This window comes from Neopelma chrysocephalum, unplaced genomic scaffold (assembly GCF_003984885.1).
Source record: "Neopelma chrysocephalum unplaced genomic scaffold, ASM398488v2 Primary Assembly neopelma1_59, whole genome shotgun sequence".
NCBI classification, from domain to species: domain Eukaryota; kingdom Metazoa; phylum Chordata; class Aves; order Passeriformes; family Pipridae; genus Neopelma; species Neopelma chrysocephalum.
In genome coordinates, this window is record NW_020897714.1 from 4,684,640 (window position 1) to 4,707,708 (window position 23,069).

Genomic DNA, 23,069 nt, shown 5'->3' on the forward strand with positions numbered 1-23,069 from the left:
TGCCATCAGCTCTTGGAGAAAACACAGATGAAACCCCAGCACATGAAGAAAACCTACGTCGCACTGGACCCTCTTCCTTCATGAGTTAAGATATTTGTGTAAGGATTATGTTCTCTGTGAAAGCTGGTTAGCATTAGCTGCTTGGAATAAGAGTGTTGCAGTAACAGCTTTTTACCTCACATTCTGATGAGTAAGATATAAAGGGGGGGGGGAGAAACAAACGAAGGGCACACATGAAAAAGTGAAGAGACAGAGGCTGCCAAATCAGCAGCAAGCCGAGCAAAACTACACTCCTCTCATCAAAGCCATTATGATGCTTAAAGTGGAATGGCTTTGCTTCAGGTCTTCTTTTCCAGAAATACACCACATCTCATTTTTTACATCTCAGTTTTGGTCCCACTCATTTCTAAGCACACAAAAATGGTGTTTATTTAGGTTTTAAGGATTCCTTAAATCAAGTTCCTTTTAGTCTTTCAAGTCCTAAATTTCTACTGCAGAGAGCACAAACTCATGAGCTATGTGGCTTCCCCATTTGATATCGTGGTACACTACAAAAATCTGAAAAGGGAGTCAATGGTTTGCATTATACAGCCATGCTGAACTTTCCTGTTCAGGACTTACCTAACTAGTTTTTATCAACTGATTACCACAACCTAAACATCTTCATTTCTTATTTAAAAGGTGAGGTGATTGCTTTTTCTTCTCTAAAACTCTCTCATATTTATATATACAAACCAGCCTGACACGTGGAAAAGTTGTAATAAATAATCTCCACAAAAAAGGCTTTTTTTGTTAATGCTCCAAATATTTTATGCAATGAATAAAACACTTAAATGGACCAACTTAAATTTTAAACTTAAAAAATATTCCAGTAAATTGTGCTTCAAGACTAGAAATCTCCTGATCCAAACTCTTCTTGCTGGCAGCTACCAGAATAAAGTCAAATAAGCTCTCCCTAACCTCCTTCTCCTTAGTTCACCTGCTTCTCTGCCCTGATGACTACCTTGCATAGGCACCCTCTTCCATATTTGGAATTTCCTTCCCATTTGGTGTTTCTCTGCTGATCCTATTTTCCCCACCACACCTTATTTTGACAAAATAGGTTTTGAAACCTTCTCTGTTTGCAGGAAAGCAGAAAAATAAGACACCGAGAATTGGCTTGCAAATAAGAACTTGCCTTCTCCCTTACTCCATAGTAGATATCTCCTTTTCTTACAAAGTGAAACACAGCTCACAAATTAAATCAATGGTAGTGTGAATGTGATTAATTCTCAAATAATACTGTTTACTCCACCTGTTTATGCAAAAGAAAAAACCAAATCACTACAATTTCTTCATGCCTTGTAAAAGACTAATGTCTCAATACATGATGAGAAAAGATTTACCAGAAAAAAAACAAACATGAGGCATCAATTAGCCATCAAGAGAAACCATTATATGCAATATGAAAAACACCATTCACTTGAGCACAGGGAGTGGGAAACAGTGGATGAGCATGTCATATATTTAGGCCTATCTTCATTTACTCATTACTGTGTCTCACACTTCTCTCAGCTGAAGCAGTCCTTCTCCAAATGCCCCGGAAGGAACAGGAAAAACAGATGAAAAACTAAAGGAGTGGAATGCTAGGGCAATCAGGAATAAATGCAAGGAGGGAGAACAAAACTTTTTTCCTCTCTTTTTTTTTTCTCTTTTAATAAACAGAGTTCCACATCACTTCTCCAAATCTATCTGCTTAACTACCAAACAGAGCAACTACCTTGATCCAAATCTATTCAGAACATGTATTTTCTTTTTTTTTCCCTAATCAAAATCAAGAGAAAGCTGCAGCAGAAGAACTCTCCTTACACCCAGAAGGAACTGTATCCTCTCATTACAGACCTATCTTGCCCAGTTAATGGGGCTATTATCTCCTCTTTCAGAGTCAGGGTTATGACCCTGCCTAGAAAGCTCTGCTGACACTGGTATCAGGACGCCTCCATGTCTTGTACTGGAATAGCTGGATCTCACAGACTAATGGGAGGGGAGGCTCCACCATGAGCCACCCACACACCACTTGGTCTGCATGTGCCTCTAGCTGCTGAGCCAGTTCTGGAGCCCTACTGACCATGACTCTGCTAGGGTGGAAGAACCTGCCTACCTGGTTCTTCCACAACTTAGTCTTCTCTGCCAATTTATGTCCACATTACGAGAAACTGAATAGACTTCCAGGGGTTTGATGAAACAACATAATCCTGAAGGCCTTCCCCTTATGTCTCTTTATGCCCTCTCAGTTCCCTCGATACTATTCATGTAGCCAAACTGTAAACAGGAACAGATTCAAATACCTCTTTCTCCTTCCTATGACCTCTTCTCCACTTAGAAGTGAAACTGAAATCTATGGGTAGATAAAATTAACATTTCAATATGGATGATGTTACATTTCCTCCCTGTGAATCTTCCTCCAATCAGAGAAGCTGTTACTCAGGTATTCTCAGAACCTTGGACTTCAACTAAACAGCAACGCAGGAAAGGCAGGCTCTGTGCCTCTTGCCAAGATATGACTCTGTCTCACCACCACAAAAGAGGAGGAAAAGCAAAAATCATATTTAAGCTTCCTCCTTCATCTTCCCCTTCCCCCTCCATCATCTTCATGTTTCACTTAAATCTGCAGTGGTAAAACAGTTATTTATAGTCCAACCATGTAAAAATTCACTAGTTCTCCAACTTTTCAACACCTTGTGATTTATTATGCCTGTGAATACCTCTATACACATGTTCATTTGCTTTTACTACTTTAAAGTAGTATGTGTTGCTGCAGAGACACTTGACAAAACTGAAAGGCTGTTAGAGCAAAAGGAATCTGTAACTTTTAATAAACATCAGGATTCTTCTACATGGTGTAATTCTAACCTCAATTTTATTTTAACTCTTGAGCATCAGCCTGCGATATTAGAGGGGTTTCTGCTCTCCACGCACTCAGTGCTCAAAGCTCTTAGAAACCCTTTTAATTCCTTGCAATGAATTGGATTTCTGAAAGGAAGAAGAGGTACTTTTAAGCAGTTGAAAGTGCTTTTATTTGCATGTTCTGTACATGACATTTGAAAGGCGCACTTCATTAGCCATCACATATTAGACAAAAAACTCCATTAAATCCTTCTTCTACTTCTCCCATCCCTGAAAATAAATTTAGACAGAACAGATCAATGTACTGATGAAATCGGACTTCAGTGATCTTAGACTAATGTCTCAGGAAGCCTTCTATCCTTTTGACATCAGTTCTCAGTGCCCTAATAAATTGATATAAAATGCGTTAATATACACAGCTCAGAAGTGTACACAGTTTCAGAATACTCACAAACACAATTACAGCCAAGTCCAACTGCAGAAGTCAGACAGAGCTAAAAAGCCAGCATAAACAAGAAAGCACCTGCATGCTAGCCTAAATCAGGTGTGTGCCAGTGTATCTGTACATGAAAATATGAGTTTTCTCATAACAAAAGTTTACCACATGAAAGTAGGCACTAGACTAAGTATAACACTGAAAGAGAGAAAAAGCGTCCTAGTTTTTCTCTGTTTTATATAACACCTAAATCAGTAGGAAGACAAAAAAGCCCATATGACTGAAATATTTAGTTCATGTATCTCAGACTAGAGGGGTGGGGGAGCACGAAGGGAAGAAACCATTCTCAGCCAATCTGTTGAACACATCTTTAGAGGAGGAAAACTTATCTGTTGTATAAATTTTTCTAAAAGGCAGAATGCGTTTCTCATATCAGCGATCCAATCAGGGCTTCATCAGTAGTAAATGCTGTTTAAGACATTCTTCCGCAATATTGCTTGAAGCAAAATGTAAATCTCAGTATACAAAACAAAGTCAAATAGAAGACACATGCAATTCCAACAGCTCATGAACACTTTTGACAAATCTGGTTTTATCTTTCAAACATTTCTCCAATTGAAAAATACTTACAAGCTGAGAAAAACATTGGTTTATCAATAAAGACATCTCTGAATTGTACAGGTATGAGCTCCAAGCATGGAAACTGAACTCAAATCAAATCTAATTGGACTATCCAACTCAGAAATTTTAAATGTAACAATCCTTTTTATACAGATTTTAGAAGTTTAAAATAACAATCACATTATACAAACTGATACTGATGCAGTAACACAACTACAAGTATATCTAGTGATACAAATTTAAAAAAAATCCTTTTCCCCTTAGAGGTAGGTACACAAGGAAAAGTCAAAATCTTCTTAAAACCAAACTCTGTGAAAGGTAAAGGGAAAAGAAGGAGGAAGGGAAACTGCTGGTGTAGTAGAAGGCGGCAGAAGCCTTTTAGACTTGCATTTCAATTCTGACAGTAATTTGCCCTGACATTTTGACAATGCTACATTTCACAGTAGAATTCTCTTCCCAGTCCAAGAAAAGAAAAGGTCATAAATAATTATTTACATGCAGCATAAACATATGCTTTGCAGCACACAGAAAACAGGAGAAACAAGAAGACTGTCATACCTATAAAATTTTTATCCAAAATCTGATTTTTGTACGTGAACTTGAAGTGAAAGTGGTTTTCTCCTATTTAACAAAAAGGGTATTAAAGATATAGTTGCCTTCAGCACTGATATTTGATTCAGAAAAAAAGATACCTAAACCATGAGGCTACAAGTTGGGACAGTAAGTTTCTTTCACCAAATATTCCTCTGTTCTCTGGTACTTCCAAGTCCAGTGCAGTTTAGCTGCGCTGAAGAGTAATTCCAGAGGCAAGCCTGAGAGTGGTTTTGAAAGAACACCAAGGCTCCGCATGCACTGTTGACAACTGTACTTGGCTGCACCTCCTCACTTGCTAACAGCCTGCTCAGCTCCTCCCACAGAGAGTAAACAGGGGTGGCTCACTGCTCAGGTCTCAACCTTTGTAATGTCAACCCTTATGAGATTCTCAAGGTCACAGCTCAGGTTCAAGCAGGCCAGAGATTGTCATGGAGAACGAGAAATTGCTTGAGATGTTTCACAGCAATCAGCCTTGCTGTGCCTTTGAAACTCAGCAACACACTTTCATAAAGCTATAACCCACACAGAAGGGAGTATATGCAATTTACTCGAGCCACAAACACTGGGTGGAGTAGTATTGCAGAAATGGCAAGTTTTAATAAACACACAATGACTTGCAGAGAGGATTGTGCCAGACTATGCATTACAGTAAGAAAGCAGGAGGTCAAGATAATATATTCAGGGGACTAACCACACATAGCAGAACTTAAAACATTTTACAAGAAATTCAGTCTGATAACACAGACTAAATCAGATTATTTAGGGCTCAAGCTCTTTCCTCCATTACTGTGACCAGAACCCCACTCACATCCCATTTGAGACAAGCATCACTAAAGCTATTTGATATAAGTTATACAATTTTGTGGAACTGGGGCTTCACCTTCATGAGGAACTCTCTGTCAAAACCTTAAAAGTGACCACCCGTGTCACTGGGGTCAGGTCCCTGCAGCAGTACAACAGATATTAATCCAGAACTACCTAAAGAACAACCAGTGCACATGGCTCCTATACACTGCTGATTTCAAGATACTTTCTTATCATCAAAAGACAAGGCAAAACAAATTAAAACATCTCCCAGTAAAGCATCAAGAAAGACCAAGAGTCTGCGAGCATGATGGCTTGCAGGGTTTTAGAAAGAATTCCTATGGGGCAGGAGAAAGCAAGTGTTAACATTTTTCTAAGACATTAAACCCACTCACTCTGGAGAGAAGGTGGCTTACTTCAGAAGTAATACTTACTGTTAATATGGAAGTATTAAAAAAAAAAGCTTTTTGGAGGGCCTCAAGAAGGCCTTTAACAGTTTCTTCTCTAGTGCTGAGACAATGAGACAGACTTATGGGAAAATGAAGTGAAGTAACAAAGCATGACAGTCTTAGTAATAAATTGTTCTTATTGTGTCAAGATAGTAATTTAGCCATTCTTCAGCTTCTCTATTCAAAGAACGGACATAGTGAAGGGAAACAGCAGACTGCATGAAGTTACTTCCATGACTAAGTTTGTCTAGATGTACAGAGTAAACTCAAAGAAAAACAGAAATCACTATCAAAGATTAAATATAACCCAAATACTCAGGAAACAGCTTGATCTGGAAACAGATAGATTGGCAAGATTTTGCCATCTGCAAGCCAAATACTATTATCGAAAAGAATTATTAACACCCTGAAAGCACTAGTTGAAAAAAAAAAAAAAGGCAGGAACTGGCATTTAAGCAGTGATCAACTCCCAGTGGAGTTACATCCTCCCCTGTGCTTGATGCATCCATCTGCTATAACTATAGGCAGCAGGATTTCTCTCTCCCGCTCCAAGGCAGTTCCTCTCTGCTGTGGTGCCAGTCTCATGCATCCACATGAAAGAACAGGCTCTTGTGACCTCTTGGCAGAAACGTGCCCCAACCACCGAAGCCAAGTGCCCATCTCAGGTATGAGTTGTTAATACTTTGAAAAGGGTTCCAGTTCACTGACATGGGGCTGTATCTTTCTTTCCACTGGTCCACAGCAACCTGTCTTCCACTGACAGGTTAAGAGGAGATGTGTGCTACACCTCAAGGGCTTCTTGCACACCGACCACCAGTGACCCAAGAACAGGGATGATGGGTCAGGAGCTCCAGACATTTCTTACTGCCCAGTGAAACAAAATGTGCTACTGCTATCAACTGAGCCAAACAACCAAAACAAATGTTTTTTAAAAACTGCAAGTTGCAGAGGTCAACAACAAACCAGCTTTAACTTTTTTGCTGCCTCGGGCAGACAGTCAGTAACATGTGAGTCTTGTATTTTCTTGGTCATTATGGATCCACAGGCATCTATCTCATCCCTTCAACGGCTAGTAAGTGTTCTTTAGGACCTACTGCTTGAAAACAGCTATTCTTCACTTTCCACCTTCTCTCACGTACAAAAATAGTTAAATTTGTATTTTCTCCCAAAATGCAGCATCCCATGGATTAAAATCCTAGCGCTAGCACATCCTTCAAATGTTTACTCTGGAGCTGTTTAAAGTACAAGATCAGCACAGCCAAAAATGCCCTCACTCTTCCCCAAAAATCAGCTTTACCTCCTCCTTCCAATTCATGGTGATCATCACTACTGGCTGACCTCTAATTTTGTTTCCACCGTCAACCCACCTCCCTGCACCTAAGCCACTTCATTTCTCAGTCATGTAACACAGAATATGTTTTTATCATATTGCAAATTGAATTAACAACTACTCCTCTACTGGAAAAGAGGGGCAGTTTCTTATCTCAAGTCACGTTCCTTCTGGGCACACGCTTCCTTACACACACACTGCTTACCCTTATTTGATGAACTGACTGGAAAAAATATAAAAAACAAAAATCAACCCCAAAACCACCAAAACCCAAGCCCAACAGCAAGAAGCTGTTAATTTAGCTGAAAGATTTACATCCCTCATAATGCTTTTCTGAGATACTACTCACATTTTCACCCCATTTGCATCTCAATGTTTTAAATAAAGACAGGAAAAATACAGAAAAGTCTGACATTTTCAAGCATCCTTTTAATAATACTACCTTAACTAGATTTCTCTCTTTACCACCAATAGAGCTTATTGCTATTTAAGCATCAATGCTGTCTTCATAAAAAGTTTGCAATATGTTTTAGGAACATATTTATAAGTTAAAAATATTAAAAACCATTTATGAGGAGACTTCTGATTTTTTTCATAATTTTAAGTAATCACTATTTCTATATTAAACTATTTTATCAAAGAAATAAATCAGTTTGTCTGAGTTAAAAAGATTTACAAGAATCCAATTCACCAGGGATAATTTGACAGATTACATCAGCACGCACAGTTCTGCTTTACAACTTTTGAAAATGTAGTCTTGTACTTGATACTTTTCATGTTAATTTTTTAACTGCAATAAAATAATGTTTTCAATTATTGCTTTTGGTCACACAGCAAGTTAAAAAAGGAAAAATTCCAAAACCAAACTTGATAAAACTTCAGTTGTTTGTCCATTAATAGTTAATAACATTTTCAACCACAGAATGCAAACACAGAAAATGAGCTAAACTGGCATTACACAGTCTGTGTGTCAGCTACTAGAACTGGAAGATGATTTAGTAGTACTAACATCTATATGCACTACACTTAAAAAAACCTGGTCTTGTTGAATTGGCAAGGCCATGCTGCTCACTAGGGCCTAAAAACACACCATCCCACAAACAGAAGCAAAGCTTTACAGATAAAGCTAATTTCCCAAGCTCATTAAAGTTTCCATCGAAAGGCTACTGAATTATTTATGTCCAATTCCAAGTCTGACAATTCTAAATAAAATATTTACCAAAAAACATACTATGATCATTTAGTATGTTCAAGACATTAATTGCAGCATTATGATCAGGACTAGGTTATTCTGACACTCTAGTTAACTACTTGATGGGCAAGGCAGAAATAAATTAATCCACAACAATTAGAAGTCCATCTTGGACTCAGTGCTATATATGGCTCACTTAGCATTTCACCACTAAAATTCTAAACTTTCTACATAAACAGGTTAAGATCATATGAGAATGTGATAGTTTCAGCCTAGGCCTTCCTGGAGATGTTGTCTACCACGTGTGAGAGGAGAGTGCTGAGCCGGGTCCAGCTGTCCTGCTTTTTCTCAAGGGAAGTGGTGAGATTTAACTAGTTCTTTATTTTGTTAGTTACTGGGTTCCTCGATTGTGCATACCTGTTTTGGTTTTGTCCCTTTTTGCCCCTTTTTCCCATTTTCCCTTCCCCTCTCCCCTTTCTTGGGAGATGTACATAATATCCTTACTGTATATAACTGTATATATGTAAAAATATACATATATTTTGGTATAATTCAGCTGGTTTCGGTTTCTCTCCGTTTCTATAATTTTTTTTTCCCTTTCCTTTCTTTGCCAAAAAGGGGAGGGAGGGGAAGGGCTTTTGCTGAGCATTGGAGATTTTGGCGGGAAGCCAGCTCAAACGTGCTCAGAGAAAAATCCCTACCATCAGGTTTTTTTAATATATTTCCTTCAAACAACCTTGCTGAACCTTTCTACGGAAGCGAGTCTGACCTCCACACCTGCATATGCCAGCCAGTAGCCTCAAAGGTACAGAACAGCAATATTGTAAATAGACTTTCGCTGAACAATCACTAGACAATGCTGCCAGATGAAACTGTTCTCTACCTTTGTAAAACAAATCTGCACTGGACTCCTAAAAGAAGATTCCCCATCTCCGGCTCAGACAACATACTAAGTTCCATCTCACAAGGTGACAGGCGTGAGGAAAGAGAAACACGTGTCTTAAGCTAAGCAAACAAGTACAGGAAAATAGAAGCTTTCTGAAATTCAGAACTATGGTCACACAGTATTTATACACTAGGGAGCACCTAAAATGATAAAATATATACCACTTACAACTTTATATTGGCACATTACATGGTTCTTCTTTTTCCAAATAGAAAGTCAATGGCCCAAACTCACATTAAATGTTTACCTCCACTCCCTCATATTAAAACTCATCTAGTTTCAACCATATTTGTAATACTTGTCATTAGGATCTTACTTAAAATACAAGCAGAAGACTCAAATGAGGCTTATTCCAGTAGATTTTCCATGAGATGGAAAGCGTGACTCTCCCTGGACAGCTGCTGGCCAGTCAAAGAATCCAGCACGCACGGTGATGTTTCCCTGCCAACATCAAAGTTAGTGCTGGATGCTCCAGAGATTGCCTCTTGATAGGTTTTGCTTCATTCCAACTCACTTGGTTTTGAAGTACAAGCTCTATACAAAACTGGCCTTGCAACACAGGCACTTTTATTCAGGCAGCAGGAAGCATAACCCAGGTAATAGCAGCCAAATAGTATTCAACAACATCCAACTGTCCAGCACCAAAAGCTAAGTACCCATGTCCCAGCTCTCCTTCATATACATGTAATCAGTTCTTTGTAGACTGTACTATACAGTTTTCTGTTTTGATTCTCTTTATCCTGTGCCCAGCATAATTTTGAATTGTTTATTTACATTACCTATCTCCTAAAGATGAATTCAGGTGCCAGTGACTAAAAGTATTTCACAGTAAATGCCTTTAAGTTCTGTACTTAAACATTTCCTATCTCATCACACAGGCTTATTGTAAATACCTTTGTTAACTAGATTTCAGTTACAACAGTTAACCTCAAATACTCCATCACTTTAAACTCTGTTTTACTTCATATTTTTCAGGTTTCCACAGCATCTCTTTTCCCCATATGTAATAAGCTCACATTTTCTCTAGTACTGTAATTTTGCCATAGGAATAACTACCATAGAATATTCACCCAATTTTTACATATGGGTCATCCCCCTCCATAAAAATCAAAGCTACACCTCCTGAGTTGCAGATAGACTACAAGTTAACAACTGTGGGTTGCTGAAGCCTAGCCCACATCCTACCTTTTCACTACTCAAATTGAATGCAAGCCGAATGTCTTGTTTCATGAAACTACAGCTTTATTTCTAGTAGTGCTCCTGGAAGACTAAGACAGTGATGACTGATGCTAAAAAAGGCACAAATATATTTAACCATCTTAAGTTCACTTATATAAGCCCTGAAATAATCAGAGGGAAAAAAAAATAGTCAGGAGAGAGGACAATCTCTGCGAAGAGTTTGACGTAGCACCACCAAGTCTTAGCGCATTTAAAGCCCTTTTTAATGATATTCCTATGAGTGAAAGCCCTGAAAAAACCACAACAGTTTGACTTTATAGATTAGTGGAAATAGCAACACTAAAAAGAAGACTTTATTAGAATATTCAAATACACATATAACTACAACATTTGTCTAATAAGGGATACAACACAGCAAGTACAGAGAATAACAAAAAATTTCTTTAAACCTAATAAAAATTACAAACAAGATATATATGTATATTATACATAAATTTCTAGAAAATATTTCCAGATTAAGCATAACACAAACCAGAGAACATCAAGAGCTGTTCCAGTGAGATAACAGCAGCTATTAGAAAATACATCAGAGCTAACTATGGGTAATAGTGAAAATACTACCATAATAACTCTTAAAATACGCTAAAAGATTACTACTTTCAGCATGGTAACAACTATCTTTTGTTTAAAAGTTTTTTTCTTATCTAAATAGTACTGAATAGGAAAACAGGAAAATGATTTAAAGTTACCTGAGACACTGCCTTTATTACTCTGACACACTAATATTACTTTGACAAAACAAGCTATGGGAGTGAGGGAGGTTAATACCAAAAAAAGTAAAAAATAAAAAGCCATTTCAGGAACACTACTCGTGGGAAGAACTAAAGGAAGCATAGATGACTAGCATGGCTGCCAAGAATAAAAGGGGAGGGAATATTAATTTTAAAAGTTTTCAGTAAGGACTTCACACACCATAATAAACACAACTAATGATATCCTAGGCAATAAGACAATGAAAGCAGTATCAAATGCAAATAAGCACAAGGAGAGCTTGTTTATTTGCTTTGTTTTTTGTTTCTTGAACAGACTATCAACATGACAGGTCTACTAATGAGTTTCACTTTGCATCCAGTCAATTCAGATGGATCCACAGAGAGTTTGTTATCAAGAGGTTTAGCAAGGCAGAGAGACTGAAAGCTGGCAAAAAGTTGTGTTAAGGCTTTTCTTTTTTTTCACTTTTCTAAAGAGAAGGATCTTTCTGTTAAAAGATCTTTACACAAAGGTTCCAGGCTTAGGTGGTACATCATAACACTTCTGCATAAAGGCACAACTTAAGTACTGAGAAAAGAATGTTACCATTGGTTACACACAAATATGATTTCCCATTATATGGACTGTTCTCCCATCCCACAAATCATAGCATGCTTTAATAAATTAGAGCACCACTTAATGAATTTTTTCCTGTTTCAGATTAACACATAAGGATACAAATAATTACATACAACATTTCAATATGCTTTCTTTCTTACCTCTTTATTGTAAAAAGCAGTGGTTTTGAACCAATTTTTGGAACAGATAACTAACATCAGAATTTAAGTTCTTGAAAACCTCTGTAAAAAACAGCTTTGTCTTACCATGGCTATGGGCAGTTCCTGGGCTCAGACATGGCTGGAGTAACTCTTTGGTTGGAGTAAAATAGGCTTCTTTCCCCTGTTGCTGGTTCATTTTTCCTGGAGTTATAAGCTGTGATTCATCGCTGTTTGTTATCGCTGCTGAAATACAAAATGATGCTCAGTCAATGATGTTACATGCTTGTGCATAGATTTCTTTTAAGAACTTCACTGCTATTTATGAAACTGGTATTCAACTGCTGTCTTGCAAAACATTTCATTCTAGAAAATGAGGTTTTCAAGCCAGAAATTTGCTTTGGAGAGGATGGCTAAAAGAAGCCAATAAGACTGGTCTAAGACATGAGACACAAGATGAAAACAAAACTAGGAGGAGGTGAAAAGGCTGCTACTGAATACAGATACAGCATTAAGCTGTAACTTCTGAAATACTTCTTTCTTTGCCACTTTTGTGATAGCCACAATTCAGTCAACCCAGGAAACAGCTTTGCAGTGAAATCTTGGCAAACTACTCAAAACCCATAAGTCTCAAAACCCACACTCAGTTTCTGACTAATCTTCAAAGCCCTTACATTTTCCAATGAATTTACGTGAGAACAACCAAAATAGGACTTTTATGGGTTTTTTAAAATGTTCCTGGGGAAGGCCTCATCTACTGAAATTATGAGGGGGGGGAAAACACGTCCTATGAAGAAAGGTAAGAGAGTTGGGGTTGATCAGCCTGGAGAAGAGAAGGCTCTGGGGAGACCTTACTGCAGCCTTTCACTATATGAAGGGAGTTTATAAGAAAGACAAAGACTTTTTACCATGGTCTGTAATGACAAGACAAGGACAATGGTTTTAGATTAGATATTAGGAAAAAATTCTTTACTATGAGGGTGGTGGGGCACTGGAACAGGTTACCCAGAGAAGTAGTGGATGCTTCATCCCTGGAAGTGTTCAAGGCTGGGCTGGACGGGGCTCAGAGCAACCTGAGCTAGTAGAATATGTTCCTCCTTACACCAAAGGGGTGGGTCTAGATGATCTTTAAGGTTCCTTCCATTCTATTATTCTAATTCTTCTTAGGTTTCACATGCCATTTCTGCCACTTGAAAAACAGATTTGATGTGCATATGCTCAGTGTGTCTGAGAAGACATACAATGGCATTGCCAACCATTCCTTCCACTCAAAGGCCTCAAAGTGGTGATTTATTTTCAGACTTTCACTCAGGCTTCAGAGTAGCCATCCAAGAGAAAGACAACCTCTCTTCCTACCTTCCTTCAACTGAGTGAGTTTAAACTCATACCATCTATCTTCCTGACGACAAGCAGAGGATAATTTTAGAGAAGAAACATTAATTAGTAAACGCCAAAGCCTCCTCATGACTCTTTGGAGGGCACATTTCAATACCAACAGAACTGTTATAGTTGAGAATACATACTTTGTTCATTTTCATCACACTGGCCATCAGATTACTAATACACAGTTTTTCAGTACAATTCATGCATCAAAGAAATACAAATCAGGGTATTTACAGCCAATTTATTTCAGGTAAGACTATGAAAGAAAAAATCTGAAGTGTCAGATTCCCAGTTCTTCTGTTTCTACAAAGAGCATATGGAAGTGCCTATACCCCTGAAAATAGTACAGTGACATCAGATATAGGAAAAGGTTTATTATGATTCAATTCAACATTGTTTTCTTAATGTCTATAATAAGCTATGTCACCTAAGACCACAGCTTCTGAGCAGATTTCTTACAAAAAAAGAAACAATTTGTACCTGCACCTCTCCTTTCCCCACACACGCAAACTCTCAATCCCAGGCAAAATTATTCTGCCAATCATACTATCATCCTAATGCCCATGAACCAACAGCAGCAAGTCCTTGGCTGAATGCAAGTGTATATATATACACACGTCTGAAGTTTTCCCTATCACTTCACCAGATCCAATCCGGAGTATTACAGTATATACACCTGGTCAGTTCTGAATATGTAAAACTGTTGAAATTAAATAACCATATAGCACTATAAATAGACAAGCTCAAAAATAAAAGCACTTCTGAACGATTATTTCCACATCTTTATTATCTATACTACAATAGCATTTGAAGATTTCATTTCAAACAGATAAAAATAGCTTCTTCTCTTCCAGATAATTAATATAAGAGATATATTTTTTGCAGCCATGACTGGGAGAGGGAAAGAATAAACTTTTCCCGTTTAAAAAAAAAAAGTTGAGGTAGGGAAACAGTCAAATGAGTGGTATGCCAGGCAAAATACTTTTCCAACAATACATTTTCATCATACTTCAAATTCTCAATTATGATACAGAAGAAAATCTAGTATTTAACCCAGCAGTCCATATGCAAAATATATGCTATTATGAACATATATGCAAACATACTATAGGAGAGAGGAGTTACTTACTTGATGGTCCATGAGAATCTCTGTTCTCACCATGTTGCTGTGTACATATACAATTGAAGAACGAAGAACAGCAAACATAAAAATCCAGGCCAGGAAGAAGCAAGTGCACAAAAGCAGCAGCAGCGGGAAAGAAGAAAGACAATTAAAACAGTATTAGTTCATAACTAAAATACAACATGCACCTCAATGCCAAAGGCAAGACCTCAAGAGACTTAGCAGTTCAGAAAAGGTGAAGCAACAAAACTGACAAATATGCTTATAGAAAAGCCATTATTAGAAGCTATCATTAGTAAACAGCAACTACCTCAAGTGCTTATACTGAGTGGAACTTTTCCACCAGCAATTTAGTGCTCATATGACTTGATACACAACATTTTTTAGGAAATTTTGAGCTGGAATGTTTTCAAAAGACTGAAGCTCTGAAGAAAGCTGAAATAACACAAAATTTGTTTCCAAAACCATTCCACTTTCAGACAAGAGTTTTGGAAAGAAAAAACCTTTAACGCCATCAAAAACATGCAAGCACCCACTAATGCTTGATCCACACCTAACTGCTTTTGCACACAAACACAAAATCAGAAGCCACAGATTCAGCTCATCTATGAACACAGGTAATATTTTAAATTGCTTAGGATGCAAGACAAGCAGTGCAGTTTTAAATTTAAAAGGACATTTTACATCATCATCATGGTTAGGCTTCGTGAATGAAGATTTGGGAAGGACATAAAAGTACTTCCAAAGAATCATGTAAAAAAAAATTATTTGTGTTCCACTGAATGCATCAAATATAGGCACTAGTGGAGGGTAACTATACACTAATAGCCTGTACTCCTTTCTGATACCTGATCTGAAATCTTTTTTAAATCATTGCTAACCAAGACCAAAAACAAGGCTAAAATCCCACTGTGCTCAGCTGTGTACAGATGTAAGGCATGTTCCACCTACGTGTTAAAGGATTTACTACATTTGAAATCTGTGAAAAGGAGAAAACAAGTATACTGATCAGCATGAACATTTCCTCCTTAAAAATAAATCCAAACATGATGAATCTTCTATATCCCCAAGAAAAAAAACTTATATTCCATAAAGAAGATAAATTCTTGCCCTGCTTTAAAGAGGGCAAGATAAAGGGCCTCTCTTTATCAGGACTAAACAGCAGGAAACAAAAAAGAGAAAAATCATAATCAAAATCTTTGCAAGTAAGTGTCGTGGCTTGCACTCCTGATCTCAAAACAGATTTTTATATATATTTCTTTTTGTTAACCCTCACATCTGCCTAGGGGTGTTAAATTGACAGAGCAATGTGCAAATGTAAAGTATTGCAGTGAGAATATAGCAACTGCAGTACACATCATTAGAAATGTGAGGCAACCCTTCTTTCATAATTCTGTAGTTTCCGTAACAAGATTTGATTAAACAATGAAGGCTGAAATAAAATATAAGCAAACGTGGTAAATAACCTTCAATTCCTGTCAGAGACTAAATTTACATCAGAGTGAAATGCTGCTAAGGGAACCCATGAACTTACCAGGCAGGTTTTGGTACTAGTACATGAAAAGTATTCAAGAATTCAATGGCTTTCAAGGCAAAGTGTTTCTTTTAACGTACAGATAATATAACTGCAGATTAGGAAACAATTTATGTTTGGACTGGAACTGTACTACCCTACGCTGATTTTAGATTCAAGAGAATAGTGACTGACAAGAGAGCAAGAAGCCTGCAGTAACTGTACAGAGATCCAGCAACTGACTGAAGGACAGAAAAGAACACCGCTATTCAGCGCTGGTCTGCTTTATTCCACACTAAAAGTTGGAAAGCAAGAGCACAGATCTGGAAAAATACGTTGTAAATGGACATATAGGATCAGAAGTATCAGAGACTGAGAGAGCATGGTCACTCGCAGTGAGTACTTACATGTTGAAGAAATAAGAGTGAAAAAGCACCGCAGCATATTCGGTCTCACTGCCTGCCTCTCAAGCAGCCCTGGCCAAGATACAACATGACACCACAGAGCAGGGCAACCTGTCACCGGAGACGATGGTGCAGAGGCTTTTCATGTAAATATTTTAGCATTGCATGGTTAATCCTATGAACTGGTACAAACAGCTCCTACACCAGAGGCTGAAACACAAGCCTGTCTAACTCTGTCCTTGATCTTCTCCAATAGACATTCTGTTGACACACCAAATTACCTCCGTTGCTGGTCAACCTCCTCTCTTCATTAGATGTATTTGGGCCTGCGTATTTACCTAAAACATGCAGAATATATATTTCTGAACACTGATGCAAGATGTTAAGGTACTGAAGTGGGACTATTTTGGGCAAAAAGACCTCTTCATTTTCCAGTAGCCTACTGCACCTCTATCATCTGCAATTCATATCTCTGCAGATTTGGGATCCAAACCACTAAAGGAACAAAACATGACAGTTCTACTACTTCAATGTTTGCTCTGAAAAGAATGTTCTCAGGACATTCCTGTCCATCGCCTCCCACAACTCTTATTCTAAATATGCAAAATTAAGAGAAACATATGCATATTTCCAGAGACACAGCCTACTCTTACTTTCACATTATATAATTGATGACTTCGATTATTACAGATTACAGAACAAGTCCTTTGACAAGGCAGGTTCTCAACACTACATTTAATTTAGCTTCTACCGAGGCACAATTTCCTTAAAATGTCACTACCAAAACATACAAAACCTAGTCCTCCTCACAGTGAAGTTTTTGAGTAAGATTTAGGAATAAAACCAGCAATATAAAGCATCCCATGAGACAGCAGCCATAATTCTGGTTTTATACAAAGGCAGCTCATGTGCTTCAGAAAAGCACTATTTTTAGACATTCATTTCTCAGAAATAAAACTAATAACAACTGCTACTAAATTTTAAGTTATATCTGCCACGTTGTCCTGAAAAACAAAATCCTTTTCCTGTTGAATATTAGGGGAAAAGAAAAAGCATATTTCATACTAACATGTCTGAATCTCATACTACAAAAGATAAGTTTTTAAAATATATTTACTAGTTTTACAATCAAAACCTACAGCTACATTTTTAATAGAGTTGAAATGCACATTCTAAAGCCACCTGAAAACAGACTTTTTCACCCTGCTGAAAACAGACTTCTTGAAGGCAGTCGCTGAATATGTGTAAATCATTAAGATTATTCCAGTTACATTTAAATTCAGGACCACTAACCCAACCTGCAAATCTGATCAGTAGAGAGGACCTCTATTCTATTCTTCAAGGAAAAAAGGTACTTCTATGTCTATTGATGTATTTAAATAGCAAGGACTGACTGTACAAGCTATATCAGGCAATTTATTTATTAAATATATGTTTTGGTAAAAAATAGAGGCAACTAAAAATTAGTAAAAAATAATTTTGAAAAAGAATAGTTTTTACCAAACATTCCCATGTAATGTTTTGAATTCTGAGCCAGTGAGGGCTGTTTAAATTAAATTACTATTTTATAGAAAGATAGGCAAAAACTGTTCTCAAACAAGAACTCAAACCAAAGGTTCTAGTATTTTGCATTGTTTTAATGGTGCCAGACTACAAAAATAGTTTGCTGAGTTGTCACAGCCTTTGTGTTCAGATTTATATGCAGTATGTATAAACCTAATTGTTAGAAAATAAAAGAATTTAATGTAAGACTTTTCTCCCTCTAGTGATTCTGAAAAGATCACAGTATTTTTGGTTTTTGTTTTGGTTTTTTTTGTTTTTTTTTTTTACACACAAGCCAAAAAAAACCAAATTAGAAAGCTGACACCTCTGAAAAGGGCTTTTTCAGGTACCTCCTAGAAACATCCTAAAGAACTTAAAATGGTGGGAAAAAAATGTTGATCAGTATTCGTCGTGCATGTTGCACCTCATGTATTTAATGAATTTTAATCAGACAAATGGAACTTAAAACTCAAAACCAAACCAACCTATTGCAGCTAAAAGTCTGGAATACAGAAAACTTTTAAACATGATTTCAAAAAATTTAAAATTCTGGGAAGAGTTAGGATTTGCATTGATTCAAGGTCTTCAAAATTACTGAGTCAATCTCTCTTAAAATGCATATGGGGGTTTTAATATTTAATTTTCAGTTTTTTTACTATGATGTACATCAAATCAGGAATATTAGACTACCAGATAAGCTTTCAAAAATGTTTTTAACACCTGCATGCGAAACAAAAAACTTGACATTGTAACTGCAGTTAAGACAGACATTTACCCCACTAACTGATATTTTGGTAAGAAATGCTTAGAGTAGCCTATAACAGTATACCATCAGTTAAAAAAAAATTATTCTGAGATTACACTTTAGGTGCCTAAGCACATAGGACAAAAGGCAATCTATCCTTACACTTATGATTCTTCTGAAGGAGACTTGGTAAGACATACAGAGACTCATTTCAAGATACCTTTTAAATATCATGCTATTCTGAATGCACGTCACAAAAAGAAGACTAGCCTATTTTATGTTACTTTGAAGTGTTTTGTAAACTGGTACTTTTTTATTTTAGGAAATAAGGAGCACAGCAACTGAACTAACAGGATTTTTTTTAAAGTCGACAGTTGATACTCATAGTATGTTGCATCTAGGATATAGATGTGTTGTCCGTGCAACAAAACAATGAATTTGTTTATTACAGGAAAAAGTCAAGGATTTTCTTAATGCACTGCAAAATAGTTTGTCTACAAATTCATCACTTCAGTTAAAAAAAGTAATAAAACACTTGAACAAATTAATAGCTCTGCGTAGTAGCTGACTGTCACAGATAAAGTTTGTCACTAATGAAGTGTTAAACTTGACCTTCACCACAGTTACAGAAAATATATCCTATTTTTGCCTTTGGGAGGCAGTGCTTTCTATCATGAAGCAACTCTGGAATCTGAGAAACATTTCCTGCTTCAGCTGTTAGAGTGCTTCTACATAACACAGCTTGTGGAAAACCAAATTCTTAAATAATTTCAATATTACAAAGATGATGAAGTGTGATACTACTCACTAGCCTTTCCTGGTTTTAAACTGTTCTTAGAGCGAGCTTTGCTACATCAGAAATTTTATAATCAGTACAGGTTATCAACTCTTAACCTTAGATTGCTCTGATAACATATAATTATCACTCCTCCTGCCTTTTCTACTCCTCATTCCACCAAGAAATAAATTATTTTTACTATTCTCCATAGTCACTAACTAATAAATGCCAATTAGACCGAGAGGAATACCATTTTTCTTTGGGACTCTGAGATAAAATCCAAAAAAGTAAATCAAATCCAAAATCCAAATGTTTTTTGACATTCAGCCTTCTTGCCATGAGAATCTAGGAAATAGTACATGATACTACACGATAGTCGAAATACATTCACCAGAAAAGTATAAATTCAAACCAAAAGTGAACAGATTCAAGCTATTTTACCCTCTCCCTGCAAAAGTATCTTCACATTCATCTCATTACACAAAGGCATATTTAAGTTACTCACTGAATTTCTATCAAATTCCCCATCTACTGGAGTCGTCTCCATGCTGAAAGGGCCTGTTGTCTGTCTCTCTATCGATTAGAGTTCTTCCATCCTGCTACTTGAGATCCTAGAGAAGAAAAATACAGTAGTTCAATTCCAATCTGTTAAGAGAGTTACACTTTATCTCCCATACGTTTTAAGAGTGTAAATAGTCCTAAATGCAAACTCTGCATTTTACAGTTGCTTGCAAAACATGGACATTTACCCAGAGAAATCAACTTTTTAAGAATGGATAGAATAGTTTCAAATGAAATAGCCAATACAAAAGCTACTCACACAGGCAAGCATTTACTTTTACAAATAAGGAAAAGTTATGCAAAAAAACCAGAAACCCACAGGTTTTTTGCTGTATTTCCCCTTGTTCCAGAGTTCCCAGCAGCCACAACACTCCCACCCCACAGGTACACAAGCTGTTTGGGTATAGAAAAAGCTATTCCAGAGCAGTCACAGTTGAGGGCTTCCCAGCATAACTCCAAAAACAGCCATGTATTGCTTTGTGGAACCAAGACACAGAGGTTAAATAATTTGTGTAAGCCAGCACTCTCTGTGGCAGAGCAGGCACTCAGCTGGGGGTCACTACACAGACAGAAAGCATGCCTCATTCTTTAAGCGTTTCCTATTTAATTTTTTTGTAAGAGAATGAAACCTACAATGAATCTTAGTATTCACAGCACATTTGAAGTCACAAGTGAGACAAGAAAATGCTTTGGAATCAAGCAAAACTTGGTGGAAAAAACATGCTTTAACGACTTATTCATTTAGTGGGTTTCAGAAGAGAAGCAGATCAAATTGGGATGCCTACTGAGATGTCCAACTACAATCACTGCTCTGCTGGTCTCTACAAGGCCTCCATCAGCAAGATACAAGCAGATGAGAAAGCTGTACACTGAACTGTGTGAAACAGGACAGTCAGTATTCTGCAGGAAGAAAACTCTGTGGGTTCCACTCTCGGCGAAGCCATGTTCTCTCCACCCTTACCACCAGCCAGAGAAAGTGTCTGATCAGAGAATTACCCCAAGGACACGTTTTTCCCTTTCATTTTGACTTGGGTGGGGTGAGGGGGCAGGAAGCACTAAATTACAAACTAGATTGCTAAACCAACACTTGTGCAAGAGCAGGGGTAGCATGGAGATGGTGGGGGTTTTTTTAAGATAGGATGTTAGCATATCGTGCTTAATGTATGTATCAAGCTACAGCAAGCTTCAGTAGAAACAGTTTATATGAGGACAGAAGGGCGAGGTGGGAGAAAGTATCCCCACCAGGGAACCTGAGGAGCATCCTGGGGGCAGGAGAATGGGAGAAAGTCAAACAGATGACCAGAAGACACAAGGTCTTGCGCTTCAAGGCCTGCCTAAGAAATAGACCCTCATGAAAACAAATATCACTATAAAGAATAAACATTTATTCAACTACTTTTAATGTTTTTATTATCCTGTTTGTTTTGTATTATGTAAAGCACATTAGAATTAGAATTTTTCCTCAGGAAAAACATATAGTATTAACACACTACAGCAATTTACCATTTATCACTAAAACACAAAAGGAAGCATTAAAAAAAAGTTGAACAAAATGACTGAGTGCTAACAAAACTGCAGAGTTAGTAGTTCCCTATGACTTAGTCCAAAGAACTGATGAGGATATTGCTCAAGCCCCTGAGTAATTAACTGAGGTGGCATGTAACTGGAAAGCATAACTGGTAAGTGTATGGCTACATGTTCTCATGTAAATTAGAAACAGCAGACATCTGAAAGGAGATTACTACAAGTGATTAATTTGCATTAATAAAAGGAAAGATGGCATTACCACAGAAGGAGGAATTCGCCCCAGAAGGTCTGTTTCCTGGAGCAGCAGGCACTGCAATGCACACCTTCCACACCCCAGCACAAGGATGCAGAACTGGGTAATGATTTGATGTCTGTTCCTTGTCATCTCTCCCCCACATGCCCATTTTAGGTTCTCTTATTAGCAGGAAATTCAGCAACACCAGACTGCATGCATATTCAATTTACGGAAACACTAAACACTTTTCAACAGGATGAAAAATGAGTTGCATAACAAACAGATGTATGCACTGATATTTAAAGCAGTTTGTCAGCTTTTTTTAGTTATGCAAACTTGCAACCACACTCAAGTTATCTGAATAAACAGATCTTTCCTGACACAGGAACATTTACCCTAAAAAACTTTTAACCCATCTCTATATTTAACACTTTTCAACTCTTAATTTTTATTGTCAATGCTCCTGGTGTAATCTGCTCCTCCATTTGTTCACATGACCACAGTCACTACATCCCTTCCTTATCTCAGTCTCAAGAGCAGTATGATCAGACAGGTACCATACTGTCTAATCTCTAGCATTCACGGCCACTTGTGGTGCCCAAGACGTTCATAATCCAGCAGGGTCCCAAAGGCTGCAGTGAAGTTTTCTGGGAGAGGGAAGGAGAAAATTCGGCCTGCTCATGTTTGACCAGTAAAGCAGGTGCAGAAATGGTTAAGGACTACCTTCCCTGACATTGTTTAGCTTATGAGTAGACAGTCAGCTTGGCTTATTTTTCTTGGCAAAATGAAAGCTAAAAGTGAACAATATTGCTTCTGAAATATGCCAAAATAAATACCAAGGAAGGAAAAGGGCTCTATCAGCAAAAGGAGAACATATTTATTTTGAAAATTACAGAATGCTTCTAACCATCTGAGCCCCAAGGCTTTGAAACAACGTTCTAATCAATGTAGGGAAGGGGAATTTATTTGTAAATGCAGCCAGGTTACTATAAGGGGTGCTTCCACAAGTGAGCAAGCTCTTTTTTACTTTAGCTAACCAAACCTTTAGATTTGAAGATACAACCAATGTATAATTTCATTGTTTGGGTTTTTTGGGGTTTTTTTTTAGCTTTTGGGGGACATTTATGACATGCCTTTGCTGCTCTCTCCACATTCCCAAGTATTTGCAGTTTGGTTGGTGTTATAGTTTATATTCTGAGGGGAATTTTTTCCTTCCCTGCCCCCCTGTAAGAGAAACAGGAGCACGAAACAGGGAAGGGGGAGAAGGCGATTAGCATAACATTAGATTTAGCCAG

At 37.4% G+C, this 23,069-nt stretch overlaps 1 protein-coding gene across 3 annotated transcripts in view; it reads right to left on the bottom strand.

Annotated features, from left to right (window-relative positions):
• Positions 1-23,069, bottom strand: part of OSBPL8 (oxysterol binding protein like 8) — a 93,400-nt gene that overhangs the window by 37,909 nt on the left and 32,422 nt on the right. The window contains exons 2-4 of one of the 3 annotated variants that reach the window (XM_027679754.1): positions 19,957-20,062; positions 14,476-14,512; positions 12,072-12,206 (exon numbers count right to left, since the gene is read on the bottom strand). In XM_027679754.1, coding sequence (XP_027535555.1) covers positions 12,072-12,206; positions 14,476-14,512; positions 19,957-19,998 — 214 coding nt within the window. In that variant the 5' untranslated portion in view covers positions 19,999-20,062. Of the gene's footprint in view, positions 1-12,071; positions 12,210-14,475; positions 14,513-19,956; positions 20,063-23,069 lie in introns of those variants that run through there. The other 2 variants (XM_027679753.1, XM_027679755.1) reach the window with 2 other exon arrangements.